This window comes from Solea solea, chromosome 1 (assembly GCF_958295425.1).
Source record: "Solea solea chromosome 1, fSolSol10.1, whole genome shotgun sequence".
Classification (NCBI taxonomy): domain Eukaryota; kingdom Metazoa; phylum Chordata; class Actinopteri; order Pleuronectiformes; family Soleidae; genus Solea; species Solea solea.
The window spans coordinates 24,495,578-24,519,973 of NC_081134.1; the positions used below are offsets into that span (position 1 = coordinate 24,495,578).

The 24,396-nt window shown below is 40.7% G+C and overlaps 2 protein-coding genes across 2 annotated transcripts; one reads left to right on the top strand and one right to left on the bottom strand.

Annotated features, from left to right (window-relative positions):
- Window positions 1–1,118: 1,118 nt before the first annotated feature.
- LOC131466375 (cytochrome c oxidase assembly factor 1 homolog) lies at window positions 1,119–8,843 on the bottom strand. The gene is made up of 5 exons (XM_058639967.1): window positions 8,746–8,843; window positions 6,570–6,667; window positions 3,484–3,635; window positions 1,994–2,070; window positions 1,119–1,349 (listed from the first exon to the last, which is right to left on the bottom strand). Exons 1-5 carry the CDS (start codon window positions 8,778–8,780, stop codon window positions 1,214–1,216), a joined length of 498 nt encoding a protein of 165 aa, XP_058495950.1. The 5' UTR covers window positions 8,781–8,843; the 3' UTR covers window positions 1,119–1,213.
- Window positions 8,844–10,662: 1,819 nt separating this feature from the next.
- blvra (biliverdin reductase A) lies at window positions 10,663–23,783 on the top strand. Its single transcript, XM_058646266.1, has 7 exons — window positions 10,663–10,794; window positions 12,741–12,864; window positions 15,677–15,796; window positions 17,651–17,748; window positions 18,045–18,152; window positions 21,074–21,239; window positions 23,076–23,783. The coding sequence occupies exons 2-7, from the start codon at window positions 12,746–12,748 to the stop codon at window positions 23,329–23,331; spliced, it is 867 nt and encodes a 288-aa protein (XP_058502249.1). The 5' UTR covers window positions 10,663–10,794; window positions 12,741–12,745; the 3' UTR covers window positions 23,332–23,783.
- Window positions 23,784–24,396: the final 613 nt, after the last annotated feature.

Genomic DNA, 24,396 nt, shown 5'->3' on the forward strand with positions numbered 1-24,396 from the left:
GCACAGGAAGCAGGACATTGTGGTAAGCACACACACACACACACACACACACACACACAGGTTGCAGGTGGTGGGGGTGGACACGCCCACCATCTCCTGGATCACTGACTACCTGACAGGCAGACCACAGTTTGTCTGATGTGGTGGTTAGTGATGTAGGAGCCCCATGGGGAACTGTGCTGTCCCCCGTTCCTGTTCACCATATACACCTCAGACTTTCAATATGACTCTGTGTCATGCCACTTGCAGAAGTTCTTGGATGACTCTGCGGTGGTGGGGTGTATAAGGGATGGACAGGAGGGGGAGTACAGGACAGTGGTAGCTGACTTTGTGAAGTGGGCCAGTGAGAACCGCCTGATTCTGAATGTGACAGTGGATGGTGGTGGACTTCAGGAGGAAGAGGACAGCTCCACAACCATTGAGGGTACTGGGGGAGGTCATTGAGATGGTGGAGGACTACAAATTCCTCGGTGTGAGGCTGAACAACAGACTGGACTGGAAGGCTAACACCAGTGCTGTGTACAGGAAGGGGACGAGCAGGCTGCGATCCTGATGTATGCAGCGAGATGTTATTCACCAGTCTGTTCTTTGCTGTGGTGTGCTGGGGGGGGGCAGCATTGGAGCCGGTGAAACTAACAAACTCAACAAACAAACTGATCAAGAAGGCCGGCTCCATCATCGTCTGCAAACAGGACACTGTGGAAACGGCGGTGGAGAGGAGGATGCTGAAGAAACTGTACCATCATGGATAACCCTGATCATCCTCCAGGCCCAGGAGAGCACATTCTCCAGGAGATTCAGAAAGCTCCGCTGTCACAAGGACAGATTCAGGAAGTCATTCCTGCCATCAGCCATCAGGACTTACAACAACTCTCTGTAAAGAACTGACTGCTCATTGTCTCTTCGTGAGATCCTTTATGCTATTGTTTTATTTTTGCACTATTTTCTCACTGTTGTACATTTTATGTTAAATATTTGTTGTATTGTATTGCTGTTGTGTTAAAACAATTTCCCCTCTGGGATGAATAAAGTATTTCTATTCTATTCTATTTTCCACGTCTGGGTGGTTCTTCACCCTCTGTTTCTTCTATGAAAAAATAAATGAAAAGACAAACAACAACAATCACACTGTTTATTCAAAACCAGATACAGTACCGAAGCTCAGCAACTGTGAGTCCCGTGCACCTCCGTCATCAGAACAACAGGAACTCTGTCAGTGCCAGAGGTCAGTGTCTGCTTCATGTGTGAGCTCTGAAGTCTGGGCTTGTTCTGTAGCAGGAGGGGGAGGAGTCAGCAGGTCAATGATCTGTCCTTCACGCAGCTGCAGCACCACCCGTTTCAGTCTCCACCTGCAGGGGTCCAAAGACACACTCAGGCCTTATCAGAACTTTACATTTTTCATTTTGTAGACAATACAAAGTCTATACAATCACAGAAGCTGAGACAGAACGAATAAAGCTAGAGAGACTGAGGGAAGCAAATTAAAGTTATCATAAAGTGAAAAGACAAACAATGTGGCAGCATGCAAACATGTAGACGTGTTGAACCAGGGACCAGTTCTGAGAGTTCACTGTTCACCTTCAATCTACGGAGATCGACCAACACATCACTGAATAGACCTGATAGACCTGACCTCTGTGACCTCTGCGAAAGGTTGCCATTGTCAACTAAGGCTGCAACAACTCATTGATGACTAAATGAATGTGCAACTATCTTGACAAACGAATCATCGATTTTTCATCTTTCATAATAATGGTTTGTTTGCTCCACAGAACAAAGAAGTCGTTCAAACTGAATCCTGTTGGTTTGTGGACAATATGCTCGTCATCATTTCAAGGTTTGGGAAGAATCGATGGACATTTTTTTAGACTTCACTGTCATTCAGTTATACTCAGTATACTCAACGAAAAGAATTAGGAAAATAATGGTTAGCCGTAGCCCTGTGGTCAACTGTCACATGTCATTTCCAGTGAAGACAGACTGGAACACTGACCTGTTGGTCTCAGGGTCTCTCGTTGTAGAAGTAAACACGTAACCACCACTTTTTGACCCAGTCACAGGAATCTTCATCTGCAACACAGACAGGACCTGACTTACAGCTCTGCTCTAACACTCTGTGGATGAGCTGACTTTACACATGGAAATGTAACAAAAGGTAAACAATATCTTTATATGTATATATATATATATATATATATATATATATATATATATATATAATATTATATAATATTCACCCAGTCCCACCCATTCACTCACACTTTCATACAGCACGTCTATGTGCAGCAATTGTCTTTCATACCCTTACTCACACTGACGGCAGCCACTACAACAACAACTACGACGCTACTGTCACAAGTCATTTCATATCTCAACATGTAGGAGTTGCTCCTCCATCTTGAATCCTTCCTCCAACTAAATGTGTCCAAAACAAAAGATATGATGGTCAGTTTTAGGAAGTCCAGTCCTTGTCCTCTATTGACCTGCATTTAAGGTGCAGATATTGAGCTGGTGAACAGCTATAAATACCTGGCCGTGGTTGTGGATGATAAATGATGCTTTGATGCTCACGTTGCCTCCACAACAAAGAAAGTTCAGCAACGGCTCTATTTCTTGAGGAAAATGTCATCTTTTAATGTCCGCTCAGAGACGATGACCCTCTTTTATAGAAGTTTCATTGAATCGGTTTTTATGTTCTGGATTGCTGCTTGGTATGGAAACCTGACCTTGGCCAATAGAAACAGGCTTGGTAACCTTGTTAAAGTGGCCGGTAAGGTTACAGGGAGGAGTCAAGTCCAGCTTACTGACCTGTATAGTAGACAAGTGTGCAGAAAGGCTTCTTTGTTTTTGGACTGCGCAGATCACCCTCTTCAGTCTGAATTTGTACTTTGGCCGTCAGGCCGTTGGTGAGATTTAAGATTTCCTTTGTCCCCACTGCCATTCTGGTGCTGAATAGCAGATCATTTATCAATGATTTGTAATTTCCTGGTGCTCATGTTTATTGGATACAGATTGTTCAGGCAGTGGAAACCTGCTTGGGCATCTTTCACCTGCCCTTTTTGTACTTTTTGCACTTTATGCGTCCATGCTGCTTATTTATTTATTTATATATTATTATTATTTTTTTAAATCATATTTTATCTTTACTATTGGTTCTTTTAAACTGCTCATGATGTTGTCTGTTGTTGTCCATCTGTGTGTTATGTCTGAATATCTGTGTGTGTGCATCTTCCTGGCTGCAAACCTATTTTCCCTGCTTTGGGACAATAAAGATACCTTGACCTTGACCTAAGTTCAAATGTGTTATTCAGTGACTTCATGATCAAACTACTTGGCACAGATGTATTTAAGTGACACAAACAAACCAAAACAATCTTGGCCAATTTGGAGTGTCCAATAAATCTAATGTCTCATGTGGATGAAGTATCCAGAGAAACCACACACACACGCACACTGATAACGTTGTTAAATACAGCACCCGACCCGCGCACTGTCCCGATCCAGATGGTTGTGTCTGTCCGTCAGGTGGATGTTGTAGACTTTTAAAGGTGGAACTCCGAGGCTTTCCAAGGCAGCTGGACATGCTTCCAACTTCTGCAGAGCCAGTCTGTGCCAGTCTGACTCGCTGAATTTCTCTGAGGGAACAGACAGAAATGTCACTTATTAAAGCACAACCATGAGAATGTGGAAATGTTACAAATGTGTGTGTTCATTGTTTTGCCTGATGAAGGTCTGAACAACAATAAAATCCTTCATGCAAGTTTCAACAGTGTGCGAGAGTCTGTTTCCTACTCAATGATCCACAATTTGCTGTTTATGCACCTGTCTTATTCGTTTTTTCCCATTTTGGAAACTTAAACTGATGTCATTTTGTTTCCATTAACAGCAATCATGTTTACATGAGGCTAAAATTCAAAATGTGAATGTTTTCTGGTTTCTTTGCAAGAATCTTGGTTCGTGAACAAAACACAACGTTTAAAAACATCATCACAAAAACAATGATCAAAATGTTTCAACTTTGTCTGAAAACCAACTGAATAATCCTTAAATATGACCGCTGGCAGTGTGTGAATGGGTGAATGTCATCGAGACTACAAAAGTGCTACATACAGTAAAAGCAAACCATTTACAATTTACATACACACACATGCTTTGGTGGGGATCAAAGCAGGTGTGTGAGTGTTTGATCAGAATATTAACATAACCCTTCTGCTATCAAACTGCATTATATTATATTATATTATATTATTATAATAATAACATATATTATATATTATTATAATAATAATAATAACAGCACTGAGACATCTCAGCAAGCCAGCAGAGCAGGTGTGTGAGTGTTTGATCAGGATATTAACATAACCCGTCTACTATCAAACTGCATTATATTATATTATATTATTATAATAATAACATATATTATATATTATAATAATAATAATAACAGCACAGACATCTCAGCAAGCCAGCAGAGCAGGTGCAGTTACTCATGAGGATACAGGTGAACTATTGATATTTTATATTGTTTGAGTGTTTGATCATCAAAGGACGAACATTTCAGCTTTTACTTCCAGGTTTTATATCTGGATCTGATTCACAACACAGAAGATGGCACCTTTAGTTTGAACCCACCCATTTTTAATGTGAGCAAAAGTATTTGAACATGTGTCCTATTACAGTGTTTATTCAAACAATAAATAGCTCAGTATCAGAATGGGTAGGACAGGTTTTTGCGTGTGCAGACTGCATTTAAAAGTGGAACCAACATGAAAACCACAGAGCTGTTTATGGGTGAAACCACAAGAGAGAAGATGGGAAATCGATCAGAGCTATTGTACAAACATTGGCCAGAACCAGTCCAAGCATTTGGAATATCCTGAAGAAGAAAGAACCCACTGGTGTCCGACAGGTAGACCAAGGAAAACATCAGAGAGCCTAAAACAACTGACAGTGACATCAGCAACAACCTCCAGAGGGCAGGTGTGAAGGTATCACAGAAGACTAGAACAAACGCACAGAGGCTGCACCAGAAGAGCCTCAAACATGTTTTTATGGACTGACGAGACAAAGATGAACTTTGACCAAAGTGATGGCAAGTTCAAAGTTTGGAGAAAGAATCCCAAACACAAGCTTGTGTGTGAAACACGGTGGAGGTCACGTCATGGCCAATATGAAGTCTTATTCACTTTAGTCCTTTTTAAGTCTATCTGGTTCAATACTTCAAACAAAAGGTGCCATCTTATATGTCGTGTGTCAGTTTCTGATGTAAACACAGCTGAAATGTTCATCTTTTGATGTCAAACCCAAATGTGTTCAGGTGACGGCAAAAATAAAGGAGTTGGCTTCACTGTTCCAATACTTTTGGAGGGCACTGTATAAGGGCCCTTTCAGGGTTTTGAGAAGTGTGTATTTTTAGACTTCTTCTTCCGGCTTCTCCCTTTAGCATTCACCACAGCTACTGTCCTGATGTCCTCGCTCACATCCTCCATGAACCTTCCCTGTGGTCTTCCTCTTTTCCTCCTGCCTGGCAGCTCCGCCTTTAACATCCTCTGTCTATAGAATCACTCTCCCTCCTAACTGTTGAGCCTTGCTGAGCTTGAATACGCTCGGTTCTATCTCTGACCGTCCTGATCACTCCCACTGAAAATCTTCAGCTCTTCCAGCTCCAGCGCCCCCTGTCTCTTAGACAGCATTTCCCAACTCTGGTCCTCAGGGAACACTGCCCTGCATGTTTTAGATATTGCCCTGCTCCATATGGTCAGCTCATCATCAAACTCTGCAGAAGCCTGATATCGAGGCTGTTCATCGGAATCAGGTGTGTCCTGCACCACCCTCACATCGTTCTCTTCCACTTCCTCATACAACACCACAGTTCCTCTCTCTCTTGGCACCCAATCCATATTGAGTCAAAAAAAACTGAACAGAAGACTGGAGTGAAACTGTGTCTTTTTTTTTGTCAGGCTTCCTTCCTTCTTACGAACGACAGGTGATGAGTTGATGGTGCAGAAAGAAACCTCTGACACAGGACTCGTATTTGGTTACAAGTCAAGCTGATGCCTGACTTGTAACCAAATACGAGTTTAGCAACTATGCCTATACCTAAAATGGACAAATGTGAGGTATAGGATGATGTCGGGGAACTTTTAAAAGCCTGCCAGCAGAATTGTTCGGAGATTCAGCAGGAACACAGCAGCTCAGTTTGATAACTGAGCTGCTGTGTTCCTGCTGTATGTATATATGTATATATATATATATATATATATATATATATATATATATACATACACACACATACAGTTTAGCAACTATATATATATATATATATACATATATATATATGTACATTCTCTGGGCTTACCAGAGCCCAAACAAGGCAGTGTCCAGGCCTGACCTATAGACCTCTGTTGTGAACCTGTTGTAAACTGTCATAGGTGATGCATCTAAACCCCAAAATAACCCTCTCCTGAGAGAGAGAAGTTAATACACTTCTTCTTTGCTCCGTTACGTTTTTCTAACACAAACAGTATCATGTGAAGCGGTGGAACTGCATTTGAATCAGCTATACTCACTCTGCATCAGGTAGTACATGGTGGCGACCCCTCCGCCGGTCAGCACAGTGGTGAAGATAGCCAGCTGCTGCAGGTGACTGGTGGAGACCCTCATCCTTCTGTGTAAGAGTGCATACACACAGTCTAGTATCACCTGGCACTGACATTTTCACTGTTGATCCCTAAGTTATCATGTCATCTGAACACATTCTGTTAAATCAATTGGTACTTACAAGAAAGTACACATTGTTTTAAATTCTTTTCATGTTAAACAACCTAGTAAAAGACAACAGTATAACACACTCACAGAGGTAGACATGGTCAACCTGTACAGGGACATGAGAGCGCTCACCTGTTGAGCCACCTGGAGTAGAACCTGATAATGTAATAAATCCCCGATAATGTAATAACCCCGATAATGTAATAAAAATTTGCACTTGAGTCCATTGAAAATGTAATAAAACCTGATAATGTAATAACTTCCCGATAATGTAATAAAGTGCATTTCCCAATAATGTAATACACTTTTTACCAATAATGTAATAAAGTATTACATTAACGGGAGGTTATTACATTATCAGGTTAGCCTTCATTTCGCAGGTCCTGATAATGTAATAATTCCCCAATATTGTAATAATTTAACAGCAGACCACCCGTTACTTGGGTTCAAGTGGTGATACTGTGTAAGCAACACAAGCTCGAGAGCTCTAGCGCCACCAACAGGACAAAATTGGACATGCATGTATGTACATTAACCTTTGACTTGTTCATCCGTTTTTTTACAAACGATGTATCACTGGAACCCTTGGGCCAAGCCGAGTTCTTAATGTTTTTTTCCGGCCATATTGGATTTTCTGCCATCTTTGATTTGATCCATAACCTTTTAAAGGCTTCTCTTGTCACACATTTTGTGTAATCTTCTCAAAACATCGTTCAGATGATCTTCAGACCATGCCACACGAATGCATTCAACATCTTGAAATTCAAAGACACTTGGCCGTGGCAGCCAATCAAACATGACGTTGAGGTCACCAAACAGGAAGTAAGCCAATTTCTCTGCAACCCTTTAAAGCCCACATAGACCGGAAGCTCCAATTAACGCTGCGTTTGTGTGTGTATCTGCGTCACTACCTCGTTTATGAAACCCTAAAGTTTCAGAACAAACAGTTCAGCCACTGCTGAGAAAATAGTGTTGTATTGTTTTCCTGGGCTCTGCGAAGTGGATCGACACTTCCTTAATTTGATGTCGTCATCAGAAATCCTCACCACCGTAGCGCCTCCCGGTGCGGGCACTAGTCCGGGCACATCCGGTTGCGTACATTCAACCGCAGAAGAAGAAGAAGAACTAGTCTCGTTGTAGCTGCTGGGATGCAGAGCATCCACCGTGCCAGAGGGGGAGCTGTGTATCTGAGAGCTGGTCTATCTATTACGTCACTTCCAGGTACCTGGCCAATCACAGGACAGTAGGAAAGCTCTCGTTGGCTGGCCAATCACAGCAACTGTTTGGTCTGAAACAGCGCGGCTGACGAGAGCGTCAGCGAGGAGATATTTTGATCGGCTCGTTTGCAGCGATTAGGAGGTTTTTAATCATGAAAACAAGTTAATATATGTAAGTAGACCTCCATAACTAACATATATGTGTGATACAAGCATTCTATGTCACCTTTAACATAGGCTAACACCCCCCTGTATGTTTTCCTCTCACACGTGAATGTCCTGCCTGAAAAAGACTTTTGTCTCCAAAATGTTGTTTTCAGAAGTGCACAAACAAACAAAGAGGCAACACACAAGTTAAACTGAATATGCATGTACCTCTGTTAATTTTGTTTAATGACTTCAGTCCAGTCAAACGACTGTAAAATATTTACTCAATTATAAATGATAACACTACTAATGCACTTTATTTATGTAAAGACTTAGAGGTGCAACAACAAGACACAGGTGAATGCGCATTAGCATCATACATATTAGCAAACAAAGCAGTAACGAGCTAACACAAAGATTTACAGCTAAATATGACAAAAAAAAAACCGTCAACAATGTCGCCTGTTAAAGAAACACAATGTCACTGCGGCTGCCCGTACACATTAACCTACTCTCTAAGACTCTACGTGTCTTAATAATAACTTTATATACACATTATATATATATAATTATATATAAAGTCCCTCACTGATATTAACGTCAACAAACTCACCTCTGGTTTCCATCGGTCAAACAATGCTGCTCCATTTACTTCCGCCAACGTCACACAGACTGTAGCCAATCAGGTGTACGTTCGTTCCATTCGTGCTCTGGCTCACTTTGCCAGGCGGTGTCTGTTACCAGCGAACTATAACGGAGGACTTATATAATATAATATTGTATAATATAACATAATATAATATAGTATAATATAATATAATATAATACTGTATAATATAATATGATATAATATAATATAATATAATTTATTTAACACTTTACTGTAGTTAATTTAATAATTTTATAAATGTATTTGGTATGTAAAGGTACTGTAAATGTCAGTAACAACTGTTAACTGTCAGTTTAGAAATTACATTAAAAGCTTTAAGTAATTGTAAATGTATTTATTTAGTTAACATTTATTAAACGTTTCTGTGTTAAGTCACACTTCATTTATGTATCACAACACACTATTTTAAGCATTATTTAAGCAAGCTTTACCCTTACTAACACTCCTGCACACTTTGACGGGCTCTCAGCTGACACATCAGCTATATGCAGGCTACTCCCTGGACAGGAGGAGCAGTTGTTAATCTATTTTATCTACATATTACAGACCTGGGAGTAAATGTGACTATGGGTCAAACTCAGAACGGCCTCCAGTTCAGTGCTTTCACTGTAAATGTCACACATCAGATAGAGAAGTGTCTGCTCATCATCAGGGTCAGTGTTTGCTGAACAGGAAACAAAACATAGTGTTTGTTTTGATATGGAATGATGTATCGTTTGCAATAAAAAAGCAGAATTATGATGCAAAATGAATCAAGTAAAATAGAAAGCAATGACTTACTATATATACATATATATATATATATATATATATATATATATATATATATACAATAACATGTGGAAAACAGGAAGACATTTACAAGGTATCGAGATCACAATTAAATTCCTTAGACATGATCAAAAGGATCCTTGATCATGTCACCTCCTGGCATGTTCTTTGTTTGTAACAGGGACGAGGGTGAAGTTTTTCCCATTTGGGATGTCCTGCAGGATCAATAATGGGATAGAAAATAGGAAGCCACAAATGGTTATCTGATATCATCTGTGGGAAAGAAAACAGGATGCAGGGGTATTTCAAAAGATTCAATATACAAAGACAGTTGAATTTACAATTACAGCTTATATGTATATGATTTAATGTTGAATGTGACACACAGTGTTTACAAGAAGAGGAAGTGACCACACCCTGAGAACACAACAGCATTTCAGAAAGACACTGTAAAGATGATTAGCATTCAGACAGGAGAGCAAGGAAACTGAACATGCATCAAATTCAACTGTTCCTTTTTCTAACTGCATTGTGTTCTTCCAGATAAACCTACATTTTAAAATGTGTACTCGGGACATTGTGTGGACATGGACAACATTGTGCATTGTGGTGTAACCAAACATCTATCTGTCTGTCTGTCTGTCTGACTGTCTGGTGTTTTTACAGTGTTTTATATTTACTATATGTATTTTAAGTCCTGGTCAGTGTGTTATATTATTATTTATTATTATAACTATATATTATCAGTAGAATGGGGAGGTTTTTCTGTTCCTTTTTTTTATATTACGTTCTTATTGAGTTATACTTTATTGTAATGTATCATGCCTGAGCTGTTAATGATTGTTCAACAGCTCAGGCATGACAAAAACATAAATAAAAACAAACACACAAAATGCAATGCAACAAAGTTGTTACGACACAAATGATACAACAGAAATAGAGGACTATAGTTGGGGTGATGAATGAATGTGATCTTCTTACTGTCTTTGCTTTTATTTTCCATTTATCTCACTTCAACATTTCAACACTGACTGTGAGGCTTATAAAAGCAGCTCCGCCCCTCCGCCTGTCCCACTCGTGCAGAGTATGAAGCGCACCTCCGTGTCGCTGCGGCTCGCAGAGTGAGACAGTGTCAGAGTGAAAACAGCTTCTCCTGCGTCTGTCTTTGCTGTGGATCGTGTCGCGGCTGCTCGATCGATCTGTGTGTGCGGCGGAAAGCAGGTATGTGCCGCAGTCAGAGGTAAAAGGTCGGACTTTGGAGCGGTCCTCGTGCCAACACAACAGAGCAGCACGAGGCACTCTCTGTGACGTCATACCTTTACGCCATGATTACGTAACATCTGGTGTGGAGGATAAAGCGGTGGGAAATGGATGGATGGATAACAGATTACTAACAAACTGAAGGAGAATGGCCTAAGACTGGAGATGATCTCTGCTGACACTGCTGATAACGCTAGTGTGAATTATGAAAAGTTCAAATGTGTTTATCAGAAGCTGAAGGCAGACAATGCTGGCGTTATCAAGGCTAATTGTATGGCTCATGTCGTGCTTAACTGTGCGAAATATGCTGGAGACAAACTAGACATAGACATCGATTTACAGACTCATCATCTGCAAAGCGCACTGAAGAACTGAAATCATTGTTTGAATTTGTGGATCAAGACTATCATGCTGTACTGAGGCATGTACCTACAAGATGGCTAAGTATATGGCCTGCTGTCTCAAGGCTTCATGTCAGCTGGCCTGCAGTGAAGACCTACTTTCTGTCATTAGAGGAACATTGTGGAAGCTTTTTAACACGGTGATGGGCTCCCTCTTCATGGTGCTGGGGAATGCTGTTGGCCTGCTACCATCTGGATTGTGTTGACACAGAGGCAAAATATGTGTCTGCTTGATTGGAGGATTCTTTATTTTTTTATCCCAGATAGCCGTTCTTATCAAAACAGATTTTGGTTTACTTTATTTGCACTGAAATAGTTAAACTTTCTATAGTCAAGCCCTAAATATTTTGCACTGTATAGGCTAGGCCTTATATTTGGTTGAACTTAAGTAGGCTAGGCCTAAAAATGTTTGTCTTTTATTTGAAGGTGAATTTGATTCACTGAGTGCATTCTTTTAGTTGCATAATGCCTGGTCCTTTGGACAGTTGACTAATTTGATAGTCCCAATAAAGACGAGATGTTGCAAAATTAGTGTTTTGTCTTTTATAGGCCTATGCCTTAAGCTATAGAAACTTTGGGTTATATTTTGGGTCAGGTAGTGTCTTAATCTTTTGGTCGGTGGGTTTAAAAAACGTTTCTTGGTAAATTAGATTGACAATATATCTTATCTTAAAGTTATTACGTCTGTCCCTCATTGTCCCACTTTACCATGCTACTTGTCCCACATTTTGTCTGACTGGAGGTAGTCGCCCTAATCTGCGCTGATGAGGTTCCAAGCAGCTGAGCCACCGAGAAATGAGACACCAGAATCAAACCACGATGCCGTAAAAAGACGTAAAAATCCAGAAAAAACACATGTTCATATCCAATATTTCGCAAGGAAATTTCTAAAATCCTAATCTTTAACAGAAGAGTCTGGTGTATTTAGTGACAGCATGTGAGCTGAATCACAACCTCCTTCCACCGTGTTTTAACTCTCATGATCATAATATGTCCCTAGAAGGTTCTTATTTTTACATCACTTTTTACAATTATTGTTAAATGAATTATATTAAGCAATATTATGAACATGGGCCACACGGTGGTGTAGTGGTTAGCACTCTCGCCTTGCAGCGAGAAGACCCGGGTTCGAGCCCCGGTTGGAACAAGGGCCTTTCTGCATGGAGTTTGCATGTTCTCCCCGTGTGTGCGTGGGTTCTCTCCGGGTACTCCGGCTTCCTCCCACAGTCCAAAAACATGCAATGTGGGGATAGGTAAATTGGACACTCCAAATTGACCATAGGAGTGAGTGTGAGAGTGAATGGTTGTTTGTCTCTATCTGTGTGTGGCCCTGCGATGGACTGGCGAACTGTCCAGGGTGTACCCCGCCTATCGCCCGATGTAGCTGAGATTGGCACAGCACCCCCCGCGACCCTCTGGCAGAGGATAAAGCGGTAGATGATGACTGACTGAATATTATGAACATGACAATACTGTTCATTCCTCCCTCTGATGTTTGTTTCTCAGTCAGTATGTCTGGAGCTGTGGTGGTTGGCCTTGGCATAGCAGGCGGCGTGAGGATCAGAGACATGTTAGCTCCACTGGCTGGAAGTCCTGCGGAGAAGCTCCAGGTCAGAGGATTTGTATCCAGGTAACACACTAACACATCAATCTCCATTCATGTGGACAGCCTAAACAAAGCGTTATCCCTGACCTTAACCATAACCAGGTTATGACTAACCATAACCTTGACCTAACCACAATTGAAATACTAGTCCTAAACTCAACCAGAAATTATGTTCTGCCTCATGAGGACCCAGTTTTAGTCTCTGTGAGGACGACTAGTCCTAACAAGGTCCAAATACACACATGCATGCACGCACGCACGCACGCACACACACACACACACACACACGGAACCACTAAAAAAATGATGGTATCTGGAAGATCGGGTTTAACCTGAAGCAGTGACTCTGGAAACTCAAATGGAAACCGAATATGTAACCCTATAATACAGAACCTCTTATTTATGTTGGTACATATGTTCTTTTTGTCCCTGCTATATCTATTTACATGGTTTGCCTTATCAACAAATATGCAAAATGACTGTCTTTATTTCGTGATACAGGTCTGGTGGGTGGGGGGTGGTGACTAGGGATTAGTTATTGTGTGTGTGTGTGTGTGTGTGTGTGTGTGTGTGTGTGTGTGTGTGTGTGTTGTGAAATCTTAAATAAAAATACCTTGTTGAGAAAATGACTTTTGATACTTAAGTACAGTAAATGTCCGGTACTTTTGGACTTTTATTTAAGTCATATTCTAAAAGGTGACTTTAACTTCTACCAATGTCATTTTCTGCTAAGGTACTTGTACTTTATTTAAGTATTGCTTTCAAGTACTGAAAACTGTTTTGGCTGATATGAAAATTTTGTGGGGTAGATAACCGCTGCTGTATGTCCAGCTAGAACATAATATTGTCCATTTGAGCAATAACCAGTCCAACTTGTCTTTAACGTGTTTATTTCGAACATGTGTGGTTTCTGCAAATACAAATACAGACAGAAAATAAAGTAAATATGACATGCAGGTGTGTAGAACCTGATAATGTAATAAATCCCTGATAATGTAATAAAAATTTGCACTTGAGTCCATTGAAAATGTAATAAAACCTGATAATGTAATAACTTCCCGATAATGTAATAAAGTGCATTTCCTAATAATGTTATACACTTTTTACCAATAATGTAATAAAGTATTACATTAACGGGAGGTTATTACATTATCCGGTTAGCCTTCATTTCGCAGACCCTGATAAGGTAATAATTCCCCAATATTGTAATAATTTAACAGCAGACCACCCGTTACTTGGGTTGTCTACTTGGGTTCTTGCAACGCAAGCTCGAGAGCTCTAGCGCCACCAACAGGACAAAGTTGGACATGCATGTATGTTCATTAACTTTTGACTTGTTCATCCATTTTTCACAAACGATGTATCACAGGAATCCTCGGGCCAAGCCGAGTTCAACGCATCCTTAATGTTTTTTTCGGCCATATTGGATTTTCTGCCATCTTTAATTTGATCCATAACCTTTTAAAGGCTTCTCTTGTCACACATTTTGTATAATCTTCTCAAAACATCGTTCAGATGATCTTCAGACCATGCCACACGAATGCATTCAACATCTTGAAATTCAAAGGCACTTGGCCATGGCAGCCAATCAAACATGACGTTGAGGTCACCAAACAGGAAGTAAGCCAATTTCTCTGCAACCCTTTAACATATTTTAACCAAACTTGGTACATAGATTTGCCAAGCATTGTCATTGGATGAGAGCATGGCTTGTGCTGAAGTATCTGAGTTATGGGAGATACCAAGTCAGAGATATATACTGGAAGTAGAAGTGACAAGTGAGTTCTATCTATATACAGAATTTTGTAAATGTGTTGATATCTCAAACTTTTTCAAAACATTCATATTGTATTACTTATTTTGCAAGGAGACCACAAGGAGTGGTGGAGGCCTGGATGCCGAAAGAAAGTTCAAATCCATGTTAAAAATAGTCATGATGAAGACATCAACCATAGAGTTCTAAGTTCTAAAATGATGGCTTTAAAATGAGGTTGCTTTTCTGGATATACGTTACTTGTATGTTGTGTGTGTACTGTTGTGTGTTGAAATTAAGTAAACAGTTTAAACACAGCGCCCCCAGAGATCAAAGGTCACCATTTTTTGTGGTATCCCCAGGATGATGTCATGAATCTTTGTACCAAGTTTGGTTAAAATATGTTCAAGGGTTGCAGAGAAATTGGCTTACTTCCGATTGGCGAAATGAAGGCTAACCTGATAATGTAATAACTTCCTGTTAATGTAATACTTTATTACATTATTGGTAAAAAGTGTATAACATTATTAGGAAATGCACTTTATTACATTATCGGGAAGTTATTACATCATCAGGTTTTATTACATTTTCAATGGACTCAAGTGCACATTTTTATTACATTATCGGGGATTTATTACATTATCAGGTTCTACAAGGTGTCTCTTCTGTGCTATGCAAATTAGCTGAGGTTATAATATAAAGTAAGTTCAAGATACGACAATTAGCATCATTCGTAACACACATAAACAACCTATGATCACAAATAAGTATTTATATTAAGACACTTACTTGGTAATGCACGCACACATAGTGATTAACAATTGAGAGGGAGAACTTGAACAAAATCCTGTTTTTCTTAACATCCAATAGAGGCATGGGTCCTAGCTTTAGGTGGCCATAAACATGCCTGATTAAAACTAAACAGTATCTATGAACTGGTCACAAGGGGGCGCCAAAACTGCACAAAAAGAAACAGCCTGGCCTTTTTAAAAAGTACTTTGTACAAGACGGGCTGTGGAATGTGGACGTGTGAGTGAACCTTGTAGCCCGAGTGTAACGTGTTGTCTGTGTGTTTGTAACCAGGAGGAGTGTGGGCACTCATCAGGGAGTCAGTCAGATCTCCATGGAGAAGGCAGTGAGCAGAGAGGACATTCAGGCGGCCTTCATCTGCACTGAGAATGTGTCCCATGAGGACAACATCAGGTAATGTATAGCCCTGGCTCGCCACGGCACAATTTAGGTTGGTTTTCCACTACAAAATAATACCTATAGTATCGCCTCAGCTAGCTTGGAACCTCACTAGAGCAGGTACTAAACCTCGCCTCGGCACCGTGCCATGCCGTGGCGAGGCGAGGTGAGAGGAAACGCGCAGATGTTAGAAGAATTAGCCACATGATGGATATTCTAGGTTGCCTATTTTATTGTTCTACTTGTTGTTTGTATTGAATAGTTGGTCTGTTTTGTGTCTTATTGTTTTGCTGTTGGTTCATGTTCCCCTTCTCTCTCTTGTTGGCTTTATTTTAACATAATTCTTCTACTGCTATTGTTTGTTTGTTTGTTGATTTGTTGTCTCCACCTCTCATCTCTCCTGGCTGCTCCTCTCTCTTTCTCTCCCCCACCTCTCCTCTGTCTCACCCCGACCAGGCGAGGCAGATGCTGCACATCTCTGCGTTTGGTTCTGTCAGACATTTATTACCTAGTGTTGGGCTTCTTTCTTACACCTTGTAATATTTGATAAGGCTTGATCGGTCTGTTAAACAGAGGCATACAAATAATTAAAACACTAACAAACTATTGACATGGATTTTGTGTAATTATAACATAAAAATAAAACAAGTAACAGGTGTGTATTAAATTGCACGATGTAACAAATAGGGCTAATAATTATGTATGTACGGATACGTTTTTTTTGTTGGAAAGGCGCTGTAAAAACCTGATAATGTAATAAATCCCAGATAATGTAATAAAAATTTGCACTTGAGTCCATTGATAATTTAATAAAACCTGATAATGTAATAACTTCCCGATTAATGTAATAAAGTTCATTTCCCAATAATGTAAAACACTTTTTACCAATAATGTAATAAAGTATTACATTAACGGGAGGTTATTACATTATCAGGTTAGCCTTCATTTCGCAGGTCCTGATAAGGTTATGGATCAAATCCAATATGGCCGAAAAAAACATTAAGAACTCGGCTTGGCCGAAGGGTTCCAGTGATACATCGTTTGTGAAAAACAGATGAACAAGTCAAAAGTTAATGTACATACATGCATGTCCAACTTTGTCCTGTTGGTGGCGCTAGAGCTCTCGAGCTTGCGTTGCTTACACAGTATCACCATTTGAACCCAAGTAACGGGTGGTCTGCTGTTAAATTATTACAATATTGGGGAATTATTACATTATCAGGACCTGTGAAATGAAGGCTAACCTGATAATGTAATAACCTCCTGTTAATGAAATACTTTATTACATTATTGGTAAAAAGTGTATTACATTATTGGGAAATGCACTTTATTACATTATCGGGAAGTTATTACATTATCAGGTTCTACACGCGTTCTGTCCACACGGAGACGGCGTTTAGGACCTGAAACAGTATTTTTTTACAAACGCCTCTCAGAGTGGGAAAATCTCCACTGGGCTGAAGTAACAAGAGTTAGTGAGGTAAACCAGGCAGAAGTAGTCGAACTGAATCCTCACACTCAAGTTGACCAGTCCTAGCTTCAGACTGAGCCTCAGACCCTCCCACCTAATAAGCATATGAAACAGAAATAAAAGAATAAATAAATGAGGAAATAATTAAATAAAGATCGACCATTACATTACATTACATTATATTACATTACAAATCACATTCATAAATACATGTATTAACTATATTTTTGTATTTATTATTTTTTTTAATTATTTATTATTTTATTTATTTATTCATTTAATTCATCTCTTTCTGTATTTCTTTCTTTTATTTGTATTATTATTTTGTTATTATGGCATTCATTGTCCTCCATATTGCGTTGCATTGAGCAGGAAACACATTTGTTCTTTCTCGACAGAGCTTTTCTGCAGGCAGGAAAACACGTGTGCGTCGAGTATCCGATGACCATGAGCTACAAGACCGCTGTGGAGCTGTGGGATTTGGCTCAGGAAAAAGGTCATTATAATAATAATAATAATAATAACAATTTGATATTAATCTTATGTAATGTAACGAGAGAGAGAGACTCATTTATTTAAATGTTGCTTGTTTTTATAAATTATTTTAGATGATTCATATCTTCTTCTTCATAGTGCCCTCTATGGTGTTAGCATAAAAAGTTTCTCTCATGGCAAGTTACTGACTGAGTTTAGTGACAAGTTTGTCGACTTAAAGACTTAAGTCATTAACTCCCAAATTTGCTCCATTTTACTGTCTGAAAACAAGTGTGTGTGTGTGTGTGTGTGTCTCAGGTGTGGTTCTCCATGAGGAACACATCGAGCTGCTGACAGAAGATTTCAAAGCACTGAAGAAGGAGGTGGAGGGTAAAAGCCTGCAGGAGGGCTCTCTGCACTTCACAGGTAAGTGTGGAACTTTGAACCCAGAGTTTTCCAACACGAAGAAAGCTTGTAACTCACACATTACAGGAGCTGTTGATCCACTTCTGCCTCCATAGTGAGTTGAAGTGTGTTATTTAGTGACATCAGTGTGATGCACCCCAGGAACAGTAAAATAAATAAATGAGACAGCAGAAGACCAGCAGCTTGTGTGTTCTCTGAGCTAAAAACTTAGTTTTTGTCAGTGGAATTTTGGTGCAGGGGAGTGAGCAGCCTCACCTGAAACCTCTACATCACCTTCAGATGTGGTTGTTTAGCAGCTAAAACCGTTATTTGTTGTTATTTTTAAACAGTCACAGCCATGTTTTACTAAGCTTTTGTCTTGCTCTAAGTAGATGAATGTTTTGTTTTCCTCATCAGGCTACTCTAGAAATGAATATTGTCATTAAATCATGGGAAATGCAGAAACGTTGATAATACTGTGATGGTGATGAGCTGCAGATTATTGAATAGGTCTACTGTGCCCAGGCCCGAGGTTCTAGTTCTTCCAAACAAAACTAGCACAGGAAACAATATACATTCCCATTGGCACCAGTCGGACATGTTTTCCTGCTGAAAGAAACACACTTCACTGATGGAACTCAAGATCTGGCTGTGTCTATAACTAGGGGTGTCAAATTATCGCCTTAGCCATAGCAAAGCTCTTCACCAAACTAAACTGGTTTGTATTTAATCTAATTATTTGGAGTTTGAAAAAAGAACACAGCAGAATGTAAATGGCTGAATCTGTTCACGTTTGTTAAAGCAATAAATGACTTTATACAGCCACTTATTTTGTTATATATCAATCTTTTGATCAGCCACAATAATGTAATAATGAATTTAAGCGAAAAAGGTAAAGTTGAGGGCTTTAAGTCATTTTTAGGTGCGATTTAAAAAATTAGATTAATTAGATCAATTAATTACATATCATAATTAATGAATCACAGCACTATAAGCCCTTTTCCTCGTTTAGGTTATGTTTCCACTACAAAATAGTACCTACTCAACGTGGGCCGAGTCATCACTGCACGGCTACACGCTGCACACACGCACACACACACACACACACACACACACAAACGAGGCACTGCCCTTCTCTGGAGGCACGGCCCTTCTCCAACTGCTGCGGGGCCAGCGCTCATCATCAGTGCAGCAGACACACGGAAAACCCTCATGAGGGTCAACCCACGGAAAGCGGCAGGCCCAGATAACATCCCGGGACGTGTGCTCAGAGACTGCGCTGAAGACATTTTCAACATCTCCCTCAGCCAGGCCATCGTCCCCAGGTGCTTCAAAACATCCACCATTGTACCTGTTGCGAAGAAACCAGTTGTATCCTGTCTAAACGACTACCGTCCCGTCGCACTGACATCTACTGTGATGAAGTGTTTCGAACGGCTCGTCAAATCACACATCACAGCCAGCCTCCCTGCAACACTTGATCCATACCAGTTTGCCTATCGTCCAAACCGCTCCACAGAGGACGCAATATCCACCACCTTGCACTCCGTCATCACTCATCTGGACCATAGAGACACGTACACCAGAGTCCTGTACATTGACTTCAGCTCAGCCTTTAAAGTTACATTTTATTAATCCCGGGAAAGTATTCCTCTGCATTTTGACCCATCCTAGAATTAGGAGCAGTGGGCTGCCACACTGAGTATCGCCCGGGGAGCTCAGCCCACTGCTGTTCACACTGCTGACACATGACTGTGCACCCAGACACGAGGGGAACCAGATCATCAAGTTTGCGGACGACACCACCGTGGTGGGACTCGTCCACGGAAGTGAGGAAGCTATGTACAGGGACGAAGTTCAACACCTGGAGGACTGGTGCAGGGAAAACAATCTGCTGCTCAACGTGGACAAAACGAAGGAGATGATCATCGACTTCCGGAAGTCACAACCAGAGCACGCCCCCCCCCCCTCAGCATCAGCGGCCGTACAGTGGAGAGAGTGGAGAACATCAAGTTCCTAGGAGTGCAGATCTCGCAGGACCTAAGCTGGAATAAGAACACCTCTTATATCACAAAACGGGCCCAGCAGAGACTATACTTCCTGAGGAAGCTGAAACAAACCTCTCTCCCACCCAGCATCCTCACGACCTTCTACAGAGGTGTAGTTGAGAGCGTCCTGACATACTGCATCTCCACATGGTACTCCAGCTGCAGTATGTCAGACAAAAAAGCCCTGCAGAGGATCATCAGGGGGGCGGAGAGGGTCATCGGAGTTTCCCTCCCCTCTATCCAAGAACTATTCCAGTCCCGCTGCAAGAAGAGGGCACTGACCATCGTCAATGACCTCTTACACCCTCTCAACAAACTCTTTGAACTGCTGCCATCAGGCAAACGCTTCCGGAGCATAAAAGGCAGAACCAACAGACTGATCAACAGCTTTATTCCACAAGCTGTCAGAATGCTGAATTGCTGATATGAATCTGGACGACAATCATTATTGCACCTTAATCTGCTCTGCTTTATTTCTCTCCAGCCTTGTTTTCTTCTTTTCTCTTTTTGTAATTACATAGCATTTCACTTGGCACTTTAACTGTACTGCAATGTTTAACCATACTGCAATTTAACAGGCTGCTGCTATATATCATTTACATTGATCTCTACACTGACAATTGCTGCTTAACGTCTTAGGGAAGTGTGAATGTGCGTGTGTCGGGGGGGGGGGGGGGGGGGTACATATTGTAAATGTGTATTTAAATATTTACATTTTTAGATCCCTGTGAAACGCTCTCTCTTTTTGTTGCACTACTTGTTGTATGTACAGCTTAATGACAATACAAGTGATTTGATTTGGTTTGACAGTGACTTGTAAATTTGAAATTGTTGGAGATTAAGTACATTTTCTCACAGTGTGTGTGTGTGTGTGTGCGTGTGCGTGTGTTGAAGGTGGACCTCTGAAACCTGGCTTTGGTTTCCCAGCATTCAGCGGAATCTCTCGCCTCACCTGGTTGGTTGAGTTGTTTGGTGAGCTGGTCGTGACCGCAGCCGCCCTAGAGGACACCGTCAGTAACTACAGCAAGATGACAGCAAAGCTGCTGACACGGGACAACAGGTGAGAGTTTGACTCCACCCCTGGCTGATTGTACTCAATTCCATTGTAAGTCGCTTTGGATAAAAGCGTCTGCTAATTGACATGTAATGTGAGAGAGTCTGTCAGAGATGGAAGCTGATCCGCCACGTTGACGTGTGTCCAAACTAAGAAGGAAAACATTTTGTGCCGACATGTTTCGGCCGAGCCGTCAAAAGCAGAAAAATGTCAAGATTACAAATGAATGATAATTGTGCAAGTAAGTAGAAATCTGAAGAGGCCAACTGAGCAGAACTATACTCAAAATATACTGACCAAAACATGACACTGCCTCAACAAACTGAAAGGGGACATACTGTATATATATATATATATATATATATATATATATATATATATTGTGGCTGATCGTACCATCATAGAAACCACACTCTAACCAAAGAACCACAAATTCCCCCGTTTGCTAGATCAGCTCTTGATTTGACTCAGTTCCAGGACCTCTGCATTTGGCAAGGTTCTGCCCTTAGCCACATCAAGAAGTTATTTTGAACTGAGCTTTCAAATCGTGTAAAATTCAGCGACATTCTCCGGGGAAGCCGAGCACACCAGCTGATCTAGATGCTAAACGCCGCTGCTCGTCAGTGTCTGTCTAGGATCTAAATGTAAACGCAGTTATTGAACTTCCTGTTCAACAAACATGTAGAGAAGCGAGGTTCACCTGCACCTGACGCGTGTATGAACGATGCTGTTCATCAGTGTCTGTACAGAATACTAACCTGAACACTGGTTTCCTGTGTCTTCCTGTTCATCAAACAGTTTCACCATGAGTGTCAGTTTGATGACATACTGTACACAAACACAGAGCTGGTTTGGCTGTAGTCCTGCTCTCTCTGTCTCCCTCTTTCTCCATCAGTGGTACTGCAGCCTCACAGCAAGAGTCTGCTCCTCTGTGTTCTTCTTCTCGACTTCATTTCCTCCTCTTTAGGAATTATAAATGAATAAAGTGTGTTTTCCAAAACAAAGACATCTCAGCTCGCTAGCAAACAGTTTATCACGACAAACCCCAGAATCTCAAAGAAAACGGAAGTAGTCATTTTGTTTTTTGTCTGGTCAAAGTTTTTAGTCACCCAAACAGTCTTTAAGGTATTTAAACGACTCAGAATCACTTCTCCGCGTGAGAAATGTCATGCGTGGCGTGAACTACGATGCGATACTTCGCGTGTGTTTGTTGTTACTTCCATGCTTCGATGCTGGTAATAAAAAGTATGAGTTGAAAGCGATGGCTGCCTGATCAGGCTAACTTTTATGAAGAGTTTAGGCGACGCTGGGTTACACTGTAGCCACGGACACAACATGTTATAGCGAGGAAATCAACATGGTTTTGACACTGACACGTAAAGTTGAGGGTGTTACGTTAAAGCGCCCGCAAATTATCAAAATAATATTATAATAATAATAATAAAATGCACTTCCTAGAACCCTGATGGAATAGCCTGGAAACTGGATCTGGATCCTACAGCATTCAAGATGTGGACCGTCAGACTTTTTGTATATAATGTTTATAATCTTACAAATCTGAAAAGTGCATGCACTTTGAATGAGTGTTTTTAATAACTTTCCAAACCATCACTGATTTTACTCTTCATGTGTGAACACAGTGACGAGACATCATCTGCATGTATAATACCTTAAACATGGTATTCACTGCTCTATCTTGCCAACAGCAATTTCTCCTTCACCAGTCAGTTCAGCTTTGTTAGAGTCTGACTTTGGACTTTGAAATCTTTTGTTCTGATCTCTGAAGATTGTTCCTCGTACAACCACACACAACACAACAGCTGATTTGATATGTCTCTGTAGACCTCTGACGTGGATTGAGGAACGGGGACCAGGACTTCCAAGAGGCAAGAAAATCAACTTTCAGTTTGCCACCTGCTCTTTGACTCAGATACCTCCCTCAGCGGGGGGCACTGGGGGCCTCTTCATGCAGGACATGATCCACTTCTCCTGCAAGCTTCTGGGACAAGTGGGCGTTGAAGAACTGCAGAGGGAGAAGATCCGTATCCTGCACTGCTTGGAGCTGGCAGAGAAGATACAAAATATCTGCCAGAAATAAACAGGGACGGCTCATTTTTGATGGCTTCATTTTATCATATTTCAGCACAGGGTCTGTAAGTTGTGAAGTTTAGCGAAGTATTACCAGTTTGACAAAGTGCAACTGATACATCCATCTGTCCTCTTCTCAGTCCTTTCATCCAAACTCTGTCCTCTGAACACAGGAAGTCGTCGTCTAAAGTGGAGCTAACTTTGGCGCTGATGCTGCTCAGGCCTGTCGAAGAGAGACGACCACGACACACACTAGATTATTTTTATTTCAAACAAGTTAAACAACAACATAAACATTAGAGTGTTGCATTGTGTGTAATGAATGAGAGCATGTTGGGTTACTGGCCTTTGTTTTATGTGTTTACTTTGCTTTTCCTCTTTGTAAGCCTTGGATGTAAATAATTACTAAAACAATAAAATATAAATGACCTCCTCAAATAAATGATGTGCATTACTTCTCAACGTGTCTTTCAATAATACTCTTATACTTGATCTCACAGTGTAGTAGTGTAGTATAGTAGTGCCTATTTATATTATATAGTACTGTCAAACAATTAAAATATTTAATCGCAATTAATCACACATTTTTATCTATTCTAAATGTCCCTTGATTTCTTTTTGTCCCATTATGAGAAACAGTCATACAGTATACCTCCCCCACCAACCAGTGGTGTGCTTGCAGTGTGCATAGTTCTCTGTGATGAACAAGGATGTTGAGCCCCTTCATCTGTGAAGGACGCATGGCGATGACACTGTGTCTTTTTCCACAGTGTGGCTAACTGTAAGGAAACGATTGCATGCGGTCTAATATTTATCATGTTATCTTCATTCATCTGGCTTGCTTGAACTGAGGGTTTGAGGGTTTTTGTCCAGAATCTGAATTGCCAGATTATGTTGCTCATTGTGTTCTATATACCTTCCCTCTAATAAGGAAAATACTTTCTGTTGTATGTTGTTTTTTTAGCACAAGTTGTGCCTTTTTCATGCTGTGACAGATTGCCAAGCAACATTCCCCATATAGTTTTTCATGTGCACATCAATGATACCAGGACAGAGATAATGGGGTTTTTTCACC